Genomic DNA, 17,864 nt, shown 5'->3' on the forward strand with positions numbered 1-17,864 from the left:
GGCTGAATGGTGGGGAATATTTGTAAGCTAGGGTGTTATCAGAGGGCCTCACTGTAAAAATAGTAATATGATGATGAAGAGCAAGGATGTATCACCAAACACTTTCCCCCTTTACACACCTTTAGAGAATGATAAAGAAAATGGACCCAGCTGAGCAGATGTGGTCTGACCAGATAAGACATTTGGGCGGGAAGACTAATGTTTAGGGTTTTTTTTTAAAGCATTAGTTGTTCTAAATGTCTTGAATCAGCTGCTAGGCTGGCATTTGTGGCAGTCACACAGAACTGTAGCCACCAACTGAAGCAGAATGAATGATCGAAAAAGGGATCAGCTTCACCTGGATGTTAATGAGATGCCTGCCCTTGGCCAGAAAGAGGACAATGTTCCAGGTAATAAAAATTTAGTGCAGAAAACGTGAAGTGGTAGCAGTTGGATACACCAGGAAGTATACTATCTTCCATGTTCTGTGTGGATCTTTCACAGGCCACTGATGAATATTTACTAATAATCGTGGGAAACAGGACATTAGGCATCCTGTTGTCTCCTCTAGTCCTATGATTCTAAAAGCTGACATAGAGTTTTTAGGCTCAGAAGAAACAGAAAGAAATAATAAAGGAATTATTCCTTGAGTCTGAGAAAGGGGATGAGGAAATGGAAAATTAAAGCTAAATGACTAAAAAGCAACAATGTGTCCAAATCTTAATTATTTAGAACATAGTCCTATGTATATGTGGGTGTTTGAGAAGACAAGGAAGAAGAAAAAACAGTCAGATTGAGAAACATGTTTGTTTAGGATAAGAATAATTTTGAAGAATGGCATCATAAAAACAAATCTTAAAAGTTTTTGAGTAAATTGTTTTCTTTCCATTATTATCTTGGTTGCCTTTAGTATTTATTATTATGGATTCTTTATGAATACAAGAGTTTTTTTTTAGTATCTGGGAATTATGTTAGAAAATATTGGGATTTTGTTATTTTAAACTAGAAATAGCTTAAGTAGTGATAATGAGAAAACCTTGGCTCTTGAACAAATACCATATTTAATATGGAAAAGTTTTGGAAGAAACTGAAGGCCTGAAAGAAGACAAGTGATATCTCTAATCTAAACAGTACAAGTGCCCTAAGAATTAAAAAAATATATTGGAAACTAGGAAAATGGATAATTTGTCATTCAACAAATAAAAGAATCATAAAACCCCACCATTTTGTTATTTTAGGGAAAAATAATTTTAGTGGAATATAATATCCATTGAGTTTCCAAATACTTTGCTAGTTTGGATTTTATCTACTAAGAGCTTATCTGCTTGCTGATTGATATTTCTTTAAAACGGTTGCCGCCCTAATTTGTTTGCAAAGGTGCATGCAAATGATGAATCTGTCCGTAGAACTTTTATGATGTTTTGACTATGAAAAAAAAAACAACACAGAGTACATGGCTCAGGGGAAAACGGACGACCACTTGTCAGGCATGTGGTAGAGGGGGATTCTACTTCAGATTGTGTTGCACCAGGGGACCTTTAAAGTTCCTTCTAAACTCTAAGATTTTATGATCCTGTGATACTCTCAAAAAGTTTTATGCTTCCTCAAATTAAGCATTGATTCCTTTCCTCAGGGAATATAACGGAGATAAGCTATATGCACCCAAAAAGCAAGAATATGGATTATAATTCAATAACTTCAAAATGATGGGTACATGTAGAAAATGCTATAGGAGTTCAGAGGAGGGAGACATCCCTGTGGGCTGGGGGGGGACGGACGAGGAAGGTTTCAGGGAGGTGACGGGATTTGTGGTGAATTCTGAAACATAGGTAAGATGCGGATTGGCAGAGAAGACCAGGGAAGGCATTTCTCGATGGGAATCAAATGAGCTAAGGCAGAGAAGTGGAAATGAACAAGGGGCCGATGAACAGATCAACTGGTTATCGTGGGAAAAGTTAGAATAAAGTGGAAAGACAGACCAAGGCCAGATTATGGAGTAGCTAAACTCTTCATTTCGCAGATGAGTCAATTGAATTCAAAGGGATGAAGTGACTTGCTCAAAGCTGTACAGCTAGTAAATGGTAGGGTCAAAGAACCTGATTGCAATGAGGAGGAGGAAACGAGTGGGGAGTAAGTACAGACAGGGGTGTACAGCAATGGTGTCAAACTCAAACAGAAATGGATCCCTGGGGATTGAATGTTACTTAGAAAACCACAAATTTAAATTATCTATATTGTATCTTAATATTTTGTTAACCATTTTTCAATGACATTTAAATCTGATTCAGGCTGCAATGGAGTTTTGTGGGTTATTGGAGGCTTCATGTTCTCTCTTGAACACCTCTGGTGATTGATATTCAAGAAGTTTGTCAGACCTGGGAAATAAGATATATAGGCAATGGGGTATAGAAATCTGTCTGGCTCTACAAGAAAGTAAGGGGGGAGGGGCTAAAGGGAGGGGAAGGGGGGTGATAGAAGGGAGGGCAGAAGGGGAAAAGGGCAATCAGAATACATGCCATCTTGGGGTGGGGGAGGATAGAGATGGGGAGAAAACTTGTAATTCAAAATCTTGTAGAAATGAATGTTGAAAACTAAAATAAAAATTTTAAAATACACAAACATATTTAACAAGAATGCATGCACTTCTTACAAAGATATCCTTCATTTTCAATAAACATATTATATTTTGAGCTTAAAAAAGTTTGTCAGAGAAAGGAAGGAGAGAAAAATAGTGCTTAAATGGAGCATGAAGTTTTTGTTTTAGGTTTTGCAGATTAAACTTTCCAGAGGATTCACTCTTCAAAAGAATTGAAGTTTTATATTTGGTAAATTGCTAAGAGGTAGCTATATTTCTCTGGTCATGGTCCCCTGGGCCAAACACTAGGCTTATGGTTTTGTGAAGATCCAGTGAAACGTCACTTACTCAAGGAGCCATTGTGTGGACACAGACATAGACAGCTGGAGACTGAGATCTCCTTTGTGCTCAAAATTGTTCCTCTTCACCCTTAAGATGGAAGTAATGCTTGAGGTCAGAACTTGTTGCAGAGGGAAATCTGATCTAGAGGGTAAAGATAGGAATGGATCCCCAATTACTCCCAAATGGAAGGTTTCTATTATATTCTGAGACTACTGGGTACAACGATGCCATAATCTCTTTCCTAAGTATGGGCCAATTAAATTTTATTGCATTTTCTTGATCAAGATCTTTTATTTTGGTCCCACAGAAAGCACAGGAACTCGATGTTTGCGGAACCGAGAGCTACTCAGGAAAAGAAAAGCTGAAGCCCAAGAAAGACAAATGTCACAGTGGCCTGGGTAAATTAGTTACAATGGGGACATAAGTACATTGTAAAGATAGCACCTGAGGAAATCCAGACAGCAGAATGAATAACACTAATGGCTTATGTTTGTATATAGAGTTCACAAAGTACTTTACATAGAGAGACACTGTGGTATAGTGGCTAATGTTAGACTTAGGTCCAGCAAGATCCGGGTTCAAATCCTAACTCAGATGTTTACCAGCTATGAGATTTGGACAAGTCAGCTAACCTCTCTCATTTTCCCATTTGGAGAGTGGGGCAGTTAGGCAGTGTAGTGGATAGCCTCACTCAGGCCTGGAGTCAGAAAGACTCATTTTCTCGAGTTCAAATCTGGCCTCACACTTACTGTGTGACCCCAGACAAGTGACTTGTTTGCCTCAGTTTCCTCATCTGTAAGATGCACTGAAGAAGGAAATGGCAAATCACTCAAGCATCTTTGCCAAGGACACCCCAAATGGGGTCATGAAGAGTTGGACACCGAAAATGACTGAACAACAAAAAGCAGGGTTAATTACATCTGTCTCAGAGTTGGTATATCAAATGAGATAACGTAAAACACTTTGTAAATGTTAAGGTGCCAAATAAATGTGCTATTTATTTGAGCTTCATAAAAACTACACGTGGAAAGAGCAAATATTTTCCTGTGTGGAGATGGCCAAGAGGTTTAGGAGAAAGAACACAGGACTTGGATTCTACGTTTTATTCTTTTTTTGGAGTGGTAGTGGCAATTGGGGTTAAATGACTTACCAAGGGTCACATAGCTAATACATGTCTAAGGCTGGATTTGAACTCAGGTCCTCCTGACTCCAGGGCTGGTGCTCAATCCACTATACCACCCAGCTGCCCCCTAGCTTTTATTCTTAATGCCTGCATGACTATGCACATTACTCTTCTGGATCTCACTCTCCTCGTCTATAAAATGAAGGAGTTGGACAAGGTGATCTTTAAATGTCCATCCAGCTCTATATCCTCTGAGTCCTATTTTATAGATGAGTGAATGGACTTTCCTAGAAGTGAAGTGACTGGTCTGCAGACCAGTAGTGAGGCATGGAGGCTGGATGGGGACCATGTTTTCTCACTCTTCCTACAGTACTGGATTTGAACTCAGGAGAAAGAGTCTCCCTGACTCCAGGCCTAACTTCTATGCCTTCTAGCTGCCCATTTCTTCACCTAAGACACCAGAACAGAGGGCTGTTCTAGACTGGGCTGTAATCACGATCAAGGGAGTCAAAGCAAAAGCTGGAAATTGCACGGAAGTCAAAAATAAAGATGAAACCATGAAGAAAAACTAGCTGGTAGTGAGGAGCCAGGGAATACACAGAATGAGCCAGAGATAAAGACAGTATTATCAGTTTCTGATCTGCCAAGTGGTTTGGGTAGCAAAGGCAGATCCGATGTGCCAGAGATTTTAGGATCTTGAACCTAAAGCCAATTTGTCTCATACAGGAGGCTTCTTATTTCCTTCCTGGTTATTGCTGAACTGACTTCTCAAGGCTAGCCCCAGGTTAGAAAAACAAGAAAAGAAAAGAAAAACAAGCATTTGTTAAGCACCTATGTTACAAATACTATCTCTTTTGATCTTCAGAATAACCCTAGGAAGTAGATGCTATTATTATCCCCATTTTACACTTGAGAAAACTGAGTCAGATGGAGATTAAGTGTCTTGTTCAGGGCCACACAGCTAGTAAGTATCTAAGGTCAAATTTGAATTCAGGTCTTCCTGATTCCAGGATAAGCATTCTATCCATTGTGCTACCTAGCTACTTCAACAGAAGGTTCAAAAGGTGCTATATCACAGCAACTTAATCCCCATACCTGATTGACCTGAATCTGACCAAGTCACTATTACTAAGTTTTTTCTCTTATCATTTTTTTCCTTCCACAGGACAATATAAATTGAAATAATAGAATTTATACCTAGAGATCATCTTGTTCAATCCCTTCTGAATTTACTAGAATGACATTAGGCATCTATTTCTGCCTAGTGCCCTTCAAATATCTTCTAGTTGACTTACATTAGATACTAGGTAGGTATGGACAGAATATCTGTCTTAAAGACATAGTGGGAAAAGCCTTAGATTTATCAGAGGACCTGGATCTGATTCCAAGTTTGTGTACCTTTGGGCAAATCCACAGAACCTGTGTCTCGCTGTGTAAGATGAAAGGGTCAGACTAAATGACCTCTAAGGTCACTTTTTGCTCTCAACCTAATAACACAGTATAGTAAAATACCTTTTCCTACTTTCTCTACTCCTAAATCCTGGATGAAAGTGTATTCTAAACACCTCCTTAGGTATGCAAACCCTGAGCTCTGACTCTTCATTGGGCTGGCCATAAGCACTCGAAAAGTAAGAGCTCAGTTTTTACGCCTGTCTAACTACAATGCTATATTTTTACATGTATGCTTAAATCCTGTTCTTGGATCTTCTTTTGTCATCCTAACAGATCACAAAATCAAAGCAAACGACAAAGAACAGCAAAAGGCCGAGGCCAGTCACAAACTAAAGAAACAAAGAAGGAGCCTTTGCAACAAGTTGTGAGAGTGGAAAAGGAAGAAAAAACAAAGAAGGAACTGCCATCTCAGGAGCAGCAGAAGACACTGGTGACTGTTGCTGAGGACTTCCACTCTACAGAAAACCACAAAGTGACTGTGACAGAACGTGCCCCTAAAACATATCAAGATGCAGCTATGCCTCAGGACTACACAACTGAAACATACCAAGAAACATCTGAGCCTAAGGACCTTTCTCCTAAAACATGCCAAGAAACAGCTGTGCCTGAAAAACATGCCTTTAAAACACACCAAGAAACCACTGTATTTAAAGAGATGCCTCCTAAAACATGCCAGGGAGTAGTTGTACTGGAATCTTTCTCTCCTAAAAGAGACCAAGAAACAGCTCTTCCTAAAGATTGTTCTCCGAAAATATGTCAAGAAACAGCTATCACTGAAAACTATGCACCTAAGGGATGTCAAGAAACAGCTATACCTGAACAGCTTTCTCCTAAAACATGCCAGGAAATAGGTGTGTCTGCAAAATACACCCACGAAACATACCAAGAAGCATCTGTACCCGAAGATCTCTCTCGTAAAACATGCCAAGAAACATCTGTGCCTGAAAAACATACCTCTACAACATACCAAGAAACCACTGTGTTTAAGGAGCTGTTTCCTAAAACATGCCAAGGAATAGTTGTACCTGAATCTTTGTCTCCTAAAAGAGACCAAGAAACAGCTCTTCCTAAAGATTGTTCTCCAAAAATATGTCAAGAAACAGCTATCATTGAAAACTGTGCACCTAAGAGATGCCAAGAAACAGCTGTACCTGAAGAGCTTTCTCCAAAAATATGTCAGGAAATAGGTGTGTCTGCAAAATACACCTTTGAAATATACCAAGAGACAGATGTACCTGAAGATCTCTCTCCTAAAACATTCCAAAAAAGAGCTAAAACTGAAAATTCTTCACCTAAAAGAAGCCAAGAAACAACCATTTATGAAGCACTTTCTCCTAAAACATGCCAAGAAGCAGCTGTGCCTGAAAAATACACCCTTGAAACATGCCAAGAAACAGTTGTACCTGAATCTTTGTCTCCTAGAAGATACCAAGAAACAACTGTTCCTGGAGATTGCTCTCCTAAAACACATCAAGAAACAGCCATCACTGAAAACTATGCACCTAAGAGATGTCAAGAAACAGCTGTGCCTGAAGAGTTTTCTCCAAAAACATGCCAGGAAATACCTATGTCTGAAAGATACACCCTTAAAACAAACCAAGAAACAGCTGTGCCGGAAAAACATGCCTCTATAATGTGCCAAGGAGCAGCTGTGCCTAAAGATTGCTCTCCTAAGACATGCCAGGAAAAAGCTATGTCTGAAAAAGGTGTCTCTAAAATGAACCAAGAAACAACTGTGCATGAAAGTAGCTTTCCTACACCATTCCACGAAATAGATGCACTTGAAAAACATACTTCTAAATCATATCAAGAAACAGCTATGCCCAAAGATCTTCCTCCTAAAATACACCAGGAAAGCATTATTCCTAAAAAATACACCCCTAAAACATACCAAGAAACAGCTATACACAAAGAAACATGCCAGGAGAAAAATGTATTTGAAAAACATGCCCTTAAGATGTCCCAAGAAAGGGCTGTGCCTTACTTAGCTAAAAAATGCCAAGAAAGAGATGGAATTAAAGAATATCCTATGGAACTATACCAAGATACAGCTGTGGCCAAAGATCTCACGCCTAATATAAGCCAGAAAATATCTGTGCTTGAAAAATATTTTCCTAAAAAACACCAAGAAGCAGCTATGCCTAAAACTGTCTTGGCTAAAATATGTCACAAAACAGCTGGTCCAGAAGAATATCATACTGAAACATACCAAGAAAAAGTTATGCCTAAAGTTCAGGATCCTCTAACACACGGAGAAACTGCTACAGCTATCATTTGTCCTCCAAGTAGGCATCCCTTTTTATTAAGATGTTCAAATAGATATGTGAAAGTGTGCATTTAGTAACTATCTGGATTTAAAATGTTCAAGTACTATTGAACCTTGAGCAAGTTTCTTAAGAATAATAGCTAATTAGCTACCACGCACTGTGCTAAGTGAATTATAATTATTCACAAACAATCCTGGGAGGTAGGCGCTATTATTATCCCCATTTTTTTCAGATGAGGAATCTGGGCAAACATAAGTTAAGTGACTTGCCCAGGGTCATACAACTAGTGTGTGATCTCAGGTCAAATTTGAACTCAGGTCTATCCTGACTGCAGGCGCAGACCTCTAACCACTGTACCACCTGTGCCACCCAAAGCAATTAGTCTAGAGAGTCTCAAACGTCCATTACAGCAGGCTATTTATGACCCTCGGGTACACTGATTTCTGTTTGTTTTACATCTGGGGTTTGACCCCCTTATCTAAAGGGCTGATTTCAGAGCGAACACTCAATCTGTGGTTTCAATCAGTGCCTACTTGAGAAAAAACAATAAAAAAATGAAAGCTTGCAACAGCTACTTAGTCTTAGCCAATGAAGGGAAAGGAATCTAACAGAAACAATATGCAAAGTATTATAGAGCATAGTGTAATAAAAATTAACCAGAGTGCTTAAGGAATAGTGTGCTTTAGTTCATTTGGTTTTTGGTAAATTCATGAGGGTTTTCTTCTTCTTCTTCTTGGTGGTGAACACTTTTTTGAACATAATTGAATCTTTCCTTGATGACTGTGGTCTCACAGTGCCTTGTGGCCATCATTCTGAACATAAGTTCTTCTCATTCAATGTTATACGAAAAGGTAGAATATTTAGATGAATTTCTACTGGCTATATGATATTTCTTGGATTTTTAAACCCTTGAGAATGACTCATTTCTTTGTCAGTTACCTACCTTTAAAAGAATTCAATGAAACATTGTGATAGAGAATTTTGATTAATTGGGTGTTAATTTTGAAGTTTTACAGTACATGGTGTAAAGAATACCCCCCACCCCCCCAAAGCAGGTATAAACACCTTTAGGAGCATAAAAATAGAGTCAACTAAAACCAAGATAACACCTAATCTCTAAGAATTTACATTCTGAAATTTTGATGCAAACCACTTGTGTCTATCTTATTTTGTTTTACAGAGCTGAAAAAAATAACAGAAGCAGAGGAACCAGAAAAACCTACAATTCTGAATCTTTCCCAGGAGAATAATGCAGGGATTGATTACCACAGATTTCAACAACTACCTCAACCATAATAATTTCAAACTAAAGATACAGTATCCTAATACTTTAAATGCACAATTTCTCTACATGCAATAAAGTATAGATCTCTATAGCGTTCAGCGATAATTTGCCTCAGGGATGTTTTCCTATATATACTCTGTATTTAACATATTTGAAGACCTGGCTTCAGCAATGGTAACTCATTTGTGTGTGCTGGGGAATTGGGGATAGATGAGAACAGATCGATAGGGGTGGGGCGGGGGGAAGGGAGGAAAAAAATATCTGAGGACCATCTTTTTGTTCCTCAGAAAACAAAATTGTTTTAATTAATCCTTGCTATTAAGTGATTAAATAATTAGGAATATTTAAAACCTTTCTTTGGCAGTTGCTTGTTTTCTTGTTAACTTAAATCAAATATTAATGTAGTAATAATGTCATATTTCGTTTAGGCTTTTAAAAAAGTTGGTTGTTTCATTAGTATAGCAGTTTTATTTGCTATTATAAGTATCCTGAAAACCTACCTGGTGTGGCTGTGGGTGCATAATAGCTTATTTTTTTGTGTGTTTTAGTTTTGATCTCCTATTTTTAACTAAATAAAATTATTATGTGTATAATCTTTGTGCCAAGGCTTCTTCCTAATGTGAAGCAATAGGATACACTTTGGGGGACTCCCGACTTCGCCGGCTCATTGCCTAGATCCTGATAATATAGGAATTTGAGTGTCTAGCACTCTTTACCCCAAACATGGTTATGAAGTCTCAAAAAATGAAGAAAACTCTTCATTTACAGGTTAATAGAACTAAGCAGGACTCACATCTGTGCCCATAGAAAGAAGTAAGATTCACCAGTGTAATTTCAGTTAGTAACTTAAAGTATAGGGTGTTCCAAAAGTCTTAGTGTAGTTTTAAGATCATTAAAGCCAAAAACTGCACTAAGACTTTTGGGACACCCCGTTTTACTCTAGGGATGGCACTCCAGCAGAGATGGTTGCAGTCTGCTTCTCTGTATTGGCACTCCTCTCCATATCCTCTTTGCCTGCCCAGTATTGCTTATATCTTTTCCCTTAAAGCCTCCCTCACCTCCTACCTTCCCTGTTACAGAAGAGGCCAACACCAGCCTCCCAGCCCCTCAGTCTCACAAACCTAGGAATAGTCCTGGATTCATCCCCACTCCCCCTCACTTTGAGCCATATCTGAGCTGTTGCCAAGGCCTGTCACTTTCACCTTTGCAACATCTCACCAATATTCCCCCTTCTCTGACACTGCCACCCCTCTGGTGCAGGCCCTAGTCACCTCACACCTTGATGGTCACAGGAGCCTGCTGGTGGATCTGCCTGCGCCAAGTCTCTCCCCACTCCAATCCATCCTCCCTTCAGTCACCAGCGAGTTTCCTAAAACCAAGATCTGATCATGCAAAATGCTCTGTGTGGTATTCGAAGCTTTTCATAACTTATCCCCCCCACCCCTGCCCTTCCACTCTTCTTACTCCTTATTCCCCAACATGCACTCTTTCATCCAGTGACACTTGACCTCTTGGCTGTTCCATAAATAAGATACTCCATCTCTCAGCTCTAACCCTTTCCTCCACTCTGACTACTGACCTCCCTGGCTTCATCCAAGCCCCACCTTCTACAGGAAGCTTTTCCCAATTCCTCTTAATTCCAGTGCTTTTCCTCTTTTAATTATTTCCTATTTATCCTATATATAGCCTGCTCAGTATATATTTGCACGTTGTCTTCCCTTTTATTGTAAGATCCTTGGGAGCAGGGACTGCCTTTGGCCTCTTTTTGTATCCCAGAGCCTAGCACAGTGCCTGCCACATAGTAGGTGCTTGATAAATGTCTATTGATGAATTGAATATCTGACAAGTCTTGCTTCCGGCCCTTCTCAGCTGCTATCACTGGTTGCTTTTTTCCACTACTGTCCTCCACTGTTGCTATTTCCTGTAACTCGTTAGTTAGCTCCATGAAGACAGTGGTCATTTTTCTCCGACTCCTTTCTTTGTCCTTTGATTTTTTTGCCCTTCTCAGCACCTAGGCACAGGGGTTCTGAATCTTTTTCTATGTCATGGACCTCTTTGGCTGTTTGGTGAAGCCCATGGATTCCTCGGAATGTTTATAAATGCATGAAGTTAAATACAAACAATTATAAAGGAAACCAATATATTGAAATACAGTTGTCAATGTTAAAAAAAAAAAGCTTTTGAACCACAGGTTAAGAACCCCTATTAGAGCAGGAGGTCCTTTCCCTTTCCTGGAGGGCCAGCTCTCTAAGTATCTCATATGGCAAAGGAACTTGGGATATGTTTTAGGACTCAGAAACACATTACTGTTATGTCTACGCCTATTTTTGCATATTGTCTCCTACAGGACTAAGCCTCACACTCTAGGGGTTTGGGGGTTATAGGAAGGTTCCTCTTTGCGTCTCACAATGTACTTCTTCTTGCAGTATCACCTGGGTTTGTGGAAATTTATTAGCACTCACATCCCATCCTGCCAGTGCAAAAGGCTTGGAGGAGAGCCTCACTCTCAGATGTTCATTCTGTCCCTCAGGCAATTGGGCCAGTTTATTCAAATTATCTAGAGTTCTTTCTGAAAATATTTAGAAAAGGGGAAAGATGGAGCTGCTTCCTCCTAATACTTCATGGCCAGAGATACTTCTCTTGCTTCTCCACAAACTTCTGACTTTTCTGTTTTTGTTAATGACACAACTATCATCCTGACCACAGACTGGAAAACTCAGGAATTATCTTTCAGGTCTCCCTCTTCTCCATTCTACATGTTCTTGCCTCCACAATATCACCTGAACTGTCTGTTCTCTGACCATTCCTTCTCAGTTTCCTTTGTTCGATCTTTATCCATGTCATTAGTGAGTGTCTCCTAAGACTCTATTCTTTCTTTTCACGATATTTCACTTAATAATCTTGCTCTCATGGGTTCAAATATTATCTTTATGCTGATGATTTCCAGATCTATATACCAAGCCCCAATCTCTCCTGGGTTCCAGTCCTGCACTGCCAACTGCATAGTGGACATTTCATGATGGATGGACTGCAGACATTTCAAACTTCACATGTCTAAAACAACTCATTATCTTCCCTACAAATCCCATAGTTCTTCCAAATTTTTCCATTACTTCAAAGAACATTGCCACCCTTCCAGTGACTCAGGTTCACAACCTCTTTCATTCTCATTCACTCTGTATATCCAATCAGCTGCCAAATCTTGACATTTCTACTTCCACAGATCTCTTACATGTGGCCCTTTGTCTCCATTCATACAACCACCACCCTAGTTCAGATGCTCATCACCTATTGCCTGGACTATTTTAATAACCTAACATCTCTCCTTGCCATAAGTCTCTCTCCATTCTAATCTATTCCCCACACAGAGGCCAGTGATTTTCCTAAAGCACAGATCTGTCCATGTTGTCTCCCTACTTTGTAAATTCCTATGGCCCCAATACTTCTAGAATCAATCACAATCTACATTTGGCACTTAAAGCTTTTCACAAACTGTACCCTTTTTACCTTTCCAGATTTATGTTATTGGTCCTCTTTGATGAACAACAACAAATATTAACCCTGCTGCCCCTTGCTGGTACTGTGCTATCCAGTATACTTTCTTAAGTATACACAATCAACAAAACAAATCAAGTCCTGATCTGTAGTGTTTGCTGACTTTTGAGGTGTAAATGCTCACCACTGAAAATTCAACAGTGGCTTTAGCAGAGTCCTTGTGAGCGGGCTACAGTATGCCCTTATGCTGTTCCCCTTATAATCTCTCACTTCCTTCAAGACTCAACTCAAAGGCTACTTTCTGCAGGTTTTTCCTCATCATCTCAGAAACTAGTACCTTCATTTTCTCCTCTAAGGCTATCTTCCATTTCTATCACCAATGCTTACCCCAGTAACTGGTACCTAGTAATCTGCTGATTAGTTTGTTTCTATTACCAGTGTCGTCAACCTAGTTCAGGTTCTCATTTACCTCTCCCCTCCTACCACACATCCTACTTGCTACCAAGTTTCTCTTTGTAAAATATAGGTTTGGAACATTGTATTTCCCATTCAGAAACTGTCCATCACTTTCTTCCACCTACTGAATAATGTTGAAACTCTTCAGCCCAAGATTCAAGACTCTTCATACTTTGGCCCTGATTTATCATCTTTAGGCACATCACATCTCACACTACTCATCTTAATGAGCTTTAAGCCAAATAGGACTTTTCGCTCTTCCCTCAACGTATACTTATACACTGTAGTATTCCCCTCTTTTAAAAAATTCTTTATTAATAAAGGGGATAGATTGACAGCTGGGGAGAGAGGGGGGCAATATACAAAAGTGTGAGTGCAGTTTTAAGCTTCACAATTAGATCCTGATTAGTGTGAATGACTCCTGTGAAGTGGCCACATTTGAAACTAAACTATTTGAAGTTATATTATATGCAAAATAGTTATCAGGTCTGGCCAGATAGAAATATGCGATGAAAATATTTAAAATGAGTTTTTTTTTACTGTTTATTAACATAATATAACAACAAATGATAAGAAAAATGTACTTCTGTTTCAGGTTCATTACAAAGTAATAATGTAGCTAGAGAAAACAAAATTAATAAAAAAATTAAATTACTGAATATCTTACCTAAAGATAAGCCTACACTGATATGATGAAAACACTGTTATTCTTGTTTAAAATATTTTAGCAGTGTAGACTGAATTGTCTTCTCTTTCTTTAAATCTTCATACATACGTTGGTAGGTACAAAGAGCTTTATCCACATCTTGATGAATCTGTATTCTTCGATCAACATTAGGGTCAGCATCCACAATTTTTTGTTTCACAACCTCTAAAGCTTGAAAGATATCTTCAAATTCTTTGAGAGTGAACTCTTTCATTTGCATATTATCTGCTTCTTCAGTATCATCGCCAACATCTTCAAACACTCGTTGTTGATCTAAATGAAGAAAATCATCATCGGTCAATTCTTCTGAATGTGCTTCCAACAATTCTAGGACATTGTCACTTTCTAGTTCATCAAAACCAAGCTTTCTTCCTATGTTTGTTATTTCTTCTATAATAGCCTGACTTTGAGAGGGAAAACCTTCAAAATTACTATTTGCACAATGTGGCAAAATGCACTTCCATACTTCACGCATGTTATTTGTAGTTATTTGTTGCCAAGCATGATGAATATTTTCAATTGCATCTCTGATGTTATAATTTCCCCAGAAGTCAGTTAAAGACATTGCCTCATCACCTGTAGTTTTTGCATCTGCCTGTTCAAAAATTTTTCTTAGGTAGTAGGCCTTAAATATTGCAACATTTCCTTGGTTCATGGGTTGCAATAAAGATGCTGTGTTTGGTGGCAAAAAAATTACTTTTATATTCTCACACAATGAACCAAGTGTAGTTGGATGACCAGAGGCATTATCTAAAATCAATAATACTTTAAAGGCAATGTTCCTGTCCTTGCAATATTTTTCAACAGCTGGGCTAAAATAACTTGAAAACCAGTCTTCAAAAATAGCTTTAGTTACCCATGCTTTCTTATTTGACCTCCAAAGAACTGGAAGTGATTGTTGGTTGTAGCCTCTAAGAGCAGGAGGATTTCGGGACCAGTAAACAAGCATTGGTTTTAATTTAAAATCCCCTTCTGCATTACCTCCTAGTAAAAGTGTTAGGCGATCCCTAGACACTTTAAATCCAGGTTGAGTGTTTTCTTTCTTAAAGATGTAAGTTCTAGAAGGCAGCCTTTTCCAGAATAAACCTGTTTCATCCACATTGAAAATCTGTTGATCAGTGTATCCACCTTCTTCAATTATTTTCTTTAAAATATCAGGAAATTTAGCTGCCATATTCTCATCTGTAGTAGCAGCCTTTTCGGTAATTTTAACATTACGTAATTGATCGTGATCTTTAAAGGGATCAAGGCAACCACTGTTTGCAGTAAAAGTTTCTTCACTATCTATTTCATTTCCATTTTCTTTCTCTACCTTAAATAAACTCGGAGCATTCGGTTGTATGGCTGTTTTGCTATGCGGAATGTGTTTATCATTACAATCTTCAATCCATAAAGCTAAAGGATGCTCCATTTCTATCATCGTAACACTTTTATTCCTTGTAGTTGTCTGTGCATCACAAAAAGCTGAGGCAACGTTGCCTTTTTCTTGTATTTCACTTGTGTGTTTTATAATATTCTGTACTGTAGGTTCAGGCATTCCTACATCTTGTCCTATTTTAGAGTTACTATGACCACATTCGAGCTGTTCAAAAACTGTCAGGTGATCGTTAGACACTTTAAATCCAGGTTGAGTTTTTTCTTTTTTAAAAATATAAGTTCTGAAAGGAATCTTTTTCCAGAATAAGCCTGTTCCACCCACATTAAAAATTGGCTGATCAGAGTATCCACCTTCTCCAATTATTTTCTTCAAAACATCAGGATAGGTGGCTGCCATGTTCTCGTCTGCACTGGCTATCTCTCCAGTAATTTTAACATGATGCAAATGAACTCGATTTTTAAAGCGATCAAACCAACCACCACTGGCAGAAAAAGTTTCCTCACTATCTACTTCATTCCCATTTTCTTTCACTGCTTTAAATAAACTTGAGGCTTTTGTCTGAATAGCAGCTCTGCTAAGAGGAATGCATTTTTTATTACAATCATCAATCCACACAGCTAAAAGACGTTCCATTTCTATCATTGTAACGCTTCTATTCCTTGTAGTTGTTTGCAAACCACAAAAAGTGGATGCGACTTTACCTTTTTTTTTAATTTCACCTGCATGTTTTATAATATTCCGTACTGTAGATTCTGGCATTCCTACATCTCGCCCTATTTTGGAGTTACTATGACCACGTTCATGCCGTTCGATCACATCACATTTTTGTTCTAATGTAATAACAAGCCTCTTTTTTTTCACACTGGCAGTGTTTCCATCTGAAGTCTTCTTCCTTTTGTCCATTTTCTTATGGGCTTTTTAAAAAAATGAATGAAACTGTTGGTAATATGGTACACAGCAAAAAAATTACATTAGCAAACTATGATAGGCAAGAGCAGAATGACATATCTCTAAGTTAAAACCTTTAACTAGCATACAATGCATCAACTGATTTTTGGCTCACATTAACTTCAATAGCTCTCATTTTATAGGTTGCACTAAGCTGAATTTCGAATTATTTGAACTTGCATTAATCATGACATAGCTGTAATAACTTAAAAAGTATACTTGCTACAAACTTACAAAAAGTGATATAGGAGGTTATTTAAATTTTTAAAATATTGATGTTTCTTATTAAAATTCTACATAACCACCCTCTTGTGCTTCATATACAAATGCTGCTCTCTCAGTTTCAGCCACAGTTTCTTTGCTTGCTTGGAGTCTCCCAAATCTATGTTTATATTGAAATGAGTCAGTTTCCTTTAATCTTTTCATCTAGTTGTTAATTAAATTTCTGTGGGAAGCCTCCTTATAAAAGAAAGTGAGTTTTCTTCTTACTGCTGTTGTGGAGTTGAGTTCAGCCAACCAGGGAATGCAGTTGACTATCTTCAATATTTGCTATCCTCAATCGAAGAGACTGAAACAAAAAATTTAAGTTAAAAGTTTATTATTCAAAATTAAATGATTACAAAAGATAAATAATTAAACTTTCGATTAATATTTTTTTTAAGTTAGTAGGTGGCATAGTGGATAGAAGCATTGGGGGAGGAGTCACAAAGCCCCAAGTTCAAATCCAGGCCTCACATACTTATGGCTCTGTGACCCATGGCTAATCACTCAACCTGTTTGGGTCAGATTCCCCATCTGTAAAATGGGGATATTAATAGTACCTACGTCCTAGAGTCGTTGTAAGGATCAAATGAGGTAATAATTGCAAAGGGCTTAGCACAGTCTTGCACATAGTAAAGACTACATAAATAAAGTTAGCTGTTATTATCATTATACAGCCTCAGATATTTACAAGCTCTGTGACCCTAGGCAAATCAATTAAGCTTGCCTCAGCTTCTTCCTCTCTAAAAAGTGGATAATAATAACACCTAACCTCCCAGGGTGGTTGAGATCAAATGACATAACCATTGTAAAGTGTCTGGCACACAACAGGTGCCATAGAACTCTAGTCAAAGCTTAAAACCTGCACTAAGATTTTTGGGACACCCTGGAAGGGCTGTTTTCGTTCTTTGTGCTTGTTTTTTCAGAGTCTAGCAGTGTCTGGCACACAGCAGGTGCTTTTTTGTTTTTACTCAAACGTGCTCATGTATCACCTAATGACGTGTGGGTGGTGGAGTGAAAGTTTTTTTTAAAAAAGCACAAAATTTTTTGAAGTAAAGGCCAGAACGTCTATGAAGACACCATTTAACCGGCTACTACATATCGGGTGTCCCCAAATTCTGGGTCTGTGTCGTGCGGCAGCAGCCAAACCGCCGGGGTGGGGGCGGGGGTGGGAGTAGGAGTGGGGGTGGGCAGGAAGCCCCGCCCCCTCCCCCCCGGCCGGCTCCCAGAGGGGCGGCTCCACGCTCGGCGACACTGTCCCCCGGGGGACCTTCCAGCCCAGGCCCTGCTAGACAAGCTGACACAGATCGCAGGTGTGTGCGCCCCGGGCCGGCGAGCCGCTCCCCGCAACGATACCTGGGACTAGTGCGTGCAAGCCCCAACCGATCTGCGGCGCTGTCCGCTGGAGAACCTGTCCTCTGAGAGCGGCGGATGCCGGAGGGCGGAGGCAGCCTAAGCGACCGAGAGAAGCGACGCCAACAGAAGAACAGCGGCGGATCCTGAGCCCTTGGACAGGCCGCGCGCATGCGTACTCCGCGCAGGGGCCCTCCCCCATCATCTCCCCCCCCAACCTCCTCTGCGCAGGCGTCGGACCGCA

The 17,864-nt window shown here is 39.2% G+C and overlaps 2 protein-coding genes across 3 annotated transcripts; one reads left to right on the forward strand and one right to left on the reverse strand.

The window, feature by feature from the left end:
- Positions 1 to 307: 307 nt before the first annotated feature.
- HEMGN (hemogen) lies at positions 308 to 9,252 on the forward strand. The gene is made up of 4 exons (XM_036748976.1): positions 308 to 389; positions 3,204 to 3,294; positions 5,745 to 7,756; positions 8,919 to 9,252. Exons 1-4 carry the CDS (start codon positions 308 to 310, stop codon positions 9,032 to 9,034), a joined length of 2,301 nt encoding a protein of 766 aa, XP_036604871.1. The 3' UTR covers positions 9,035 to 9,252.
- A 4,247-nt stretch (positions 9,253 to 13,499) lies between these two features.
- Positions 13,500 to 17,845, reverse strand: LOC118834050 (tigger transposable element-derived protein 1-like). Of its 2 annotated transcripts, XM_036741488.1 has the most exons (3): positions 17,624 to 17,763; positions 16,496 to 16,574; positions 13,500 to 15,972 (listed from the first exon to the last, which is right to left on the reverse strand). In XM_036741488.1, exon 3 carries the CDS (start codon positions 15,959 to 15,961, stop codon positions 13,679 to 13,681), a length of 2,283 nt encoding a protein of 760 aa, XP_036597383.1. In that variant the 5' UTR covers positions 15,962 to 15,972; positions 16,496 to 16,574; positions 17,624 to 17,763; the 3' UTR covers positions 13,500 to 13,678. The 2 variants fall into 2 exon arrangements, with proteins under 2 accessions (XP_036597383.1, XP_036597382.1); XM_036741487.1 differs by having other exon boundaries at positions 13,500 to 16,574; positions 17,624 to 17,845.
- Positions 17,846 to 17,864: the final 19 nt, after the last annotated feature.

The sequence above is a fragment of the Trichosurus vulpecula genome, chromosome 1 (genome assembly GCF_011100635.1).
Source record: "Trichosurus vulpecula isolate mTriVul1 chromosome 1, mTriVul1.pri, whole genome shotgun sequence".
Classification (NCBI taxonomy): domain Eukaryota; kingdom Metazoa; phylum Chordata; class Mammalia; order Diprotodontia; family Phalangeridae; genus Trichosurus; species Trichosurus vulpecula.

Coding starts and splice junctions, on each gene's coding strand:
- HEMGN (XM_036748976.1), top strand. CDS start 308: ATGAATGATCGAAAAAGGGATCAGCTTCACCTGGATGTTAATGAGATG. Junction 390..3,203: donor GAAAGAGGACAATGTTCCAG/GTAATAAAAATT, acceptor TTGGTCCCACAG/AAAGCACAGGAACTCGATGT. Junction 7,757..8,918: donor AGCTATCATTTGTCCTCCAA/GTAGGCATCCCT, acceptor TTTGTTTTACAG/AGCTGAAAAAAATAACAGAA.
- LOC118834050 (XM_036741487.1), bottom strand. CDS start 15,961: ATGGACAAAAGGAAGAAGACTTCAGATGGAAACACTGCCAGTGTGAAA.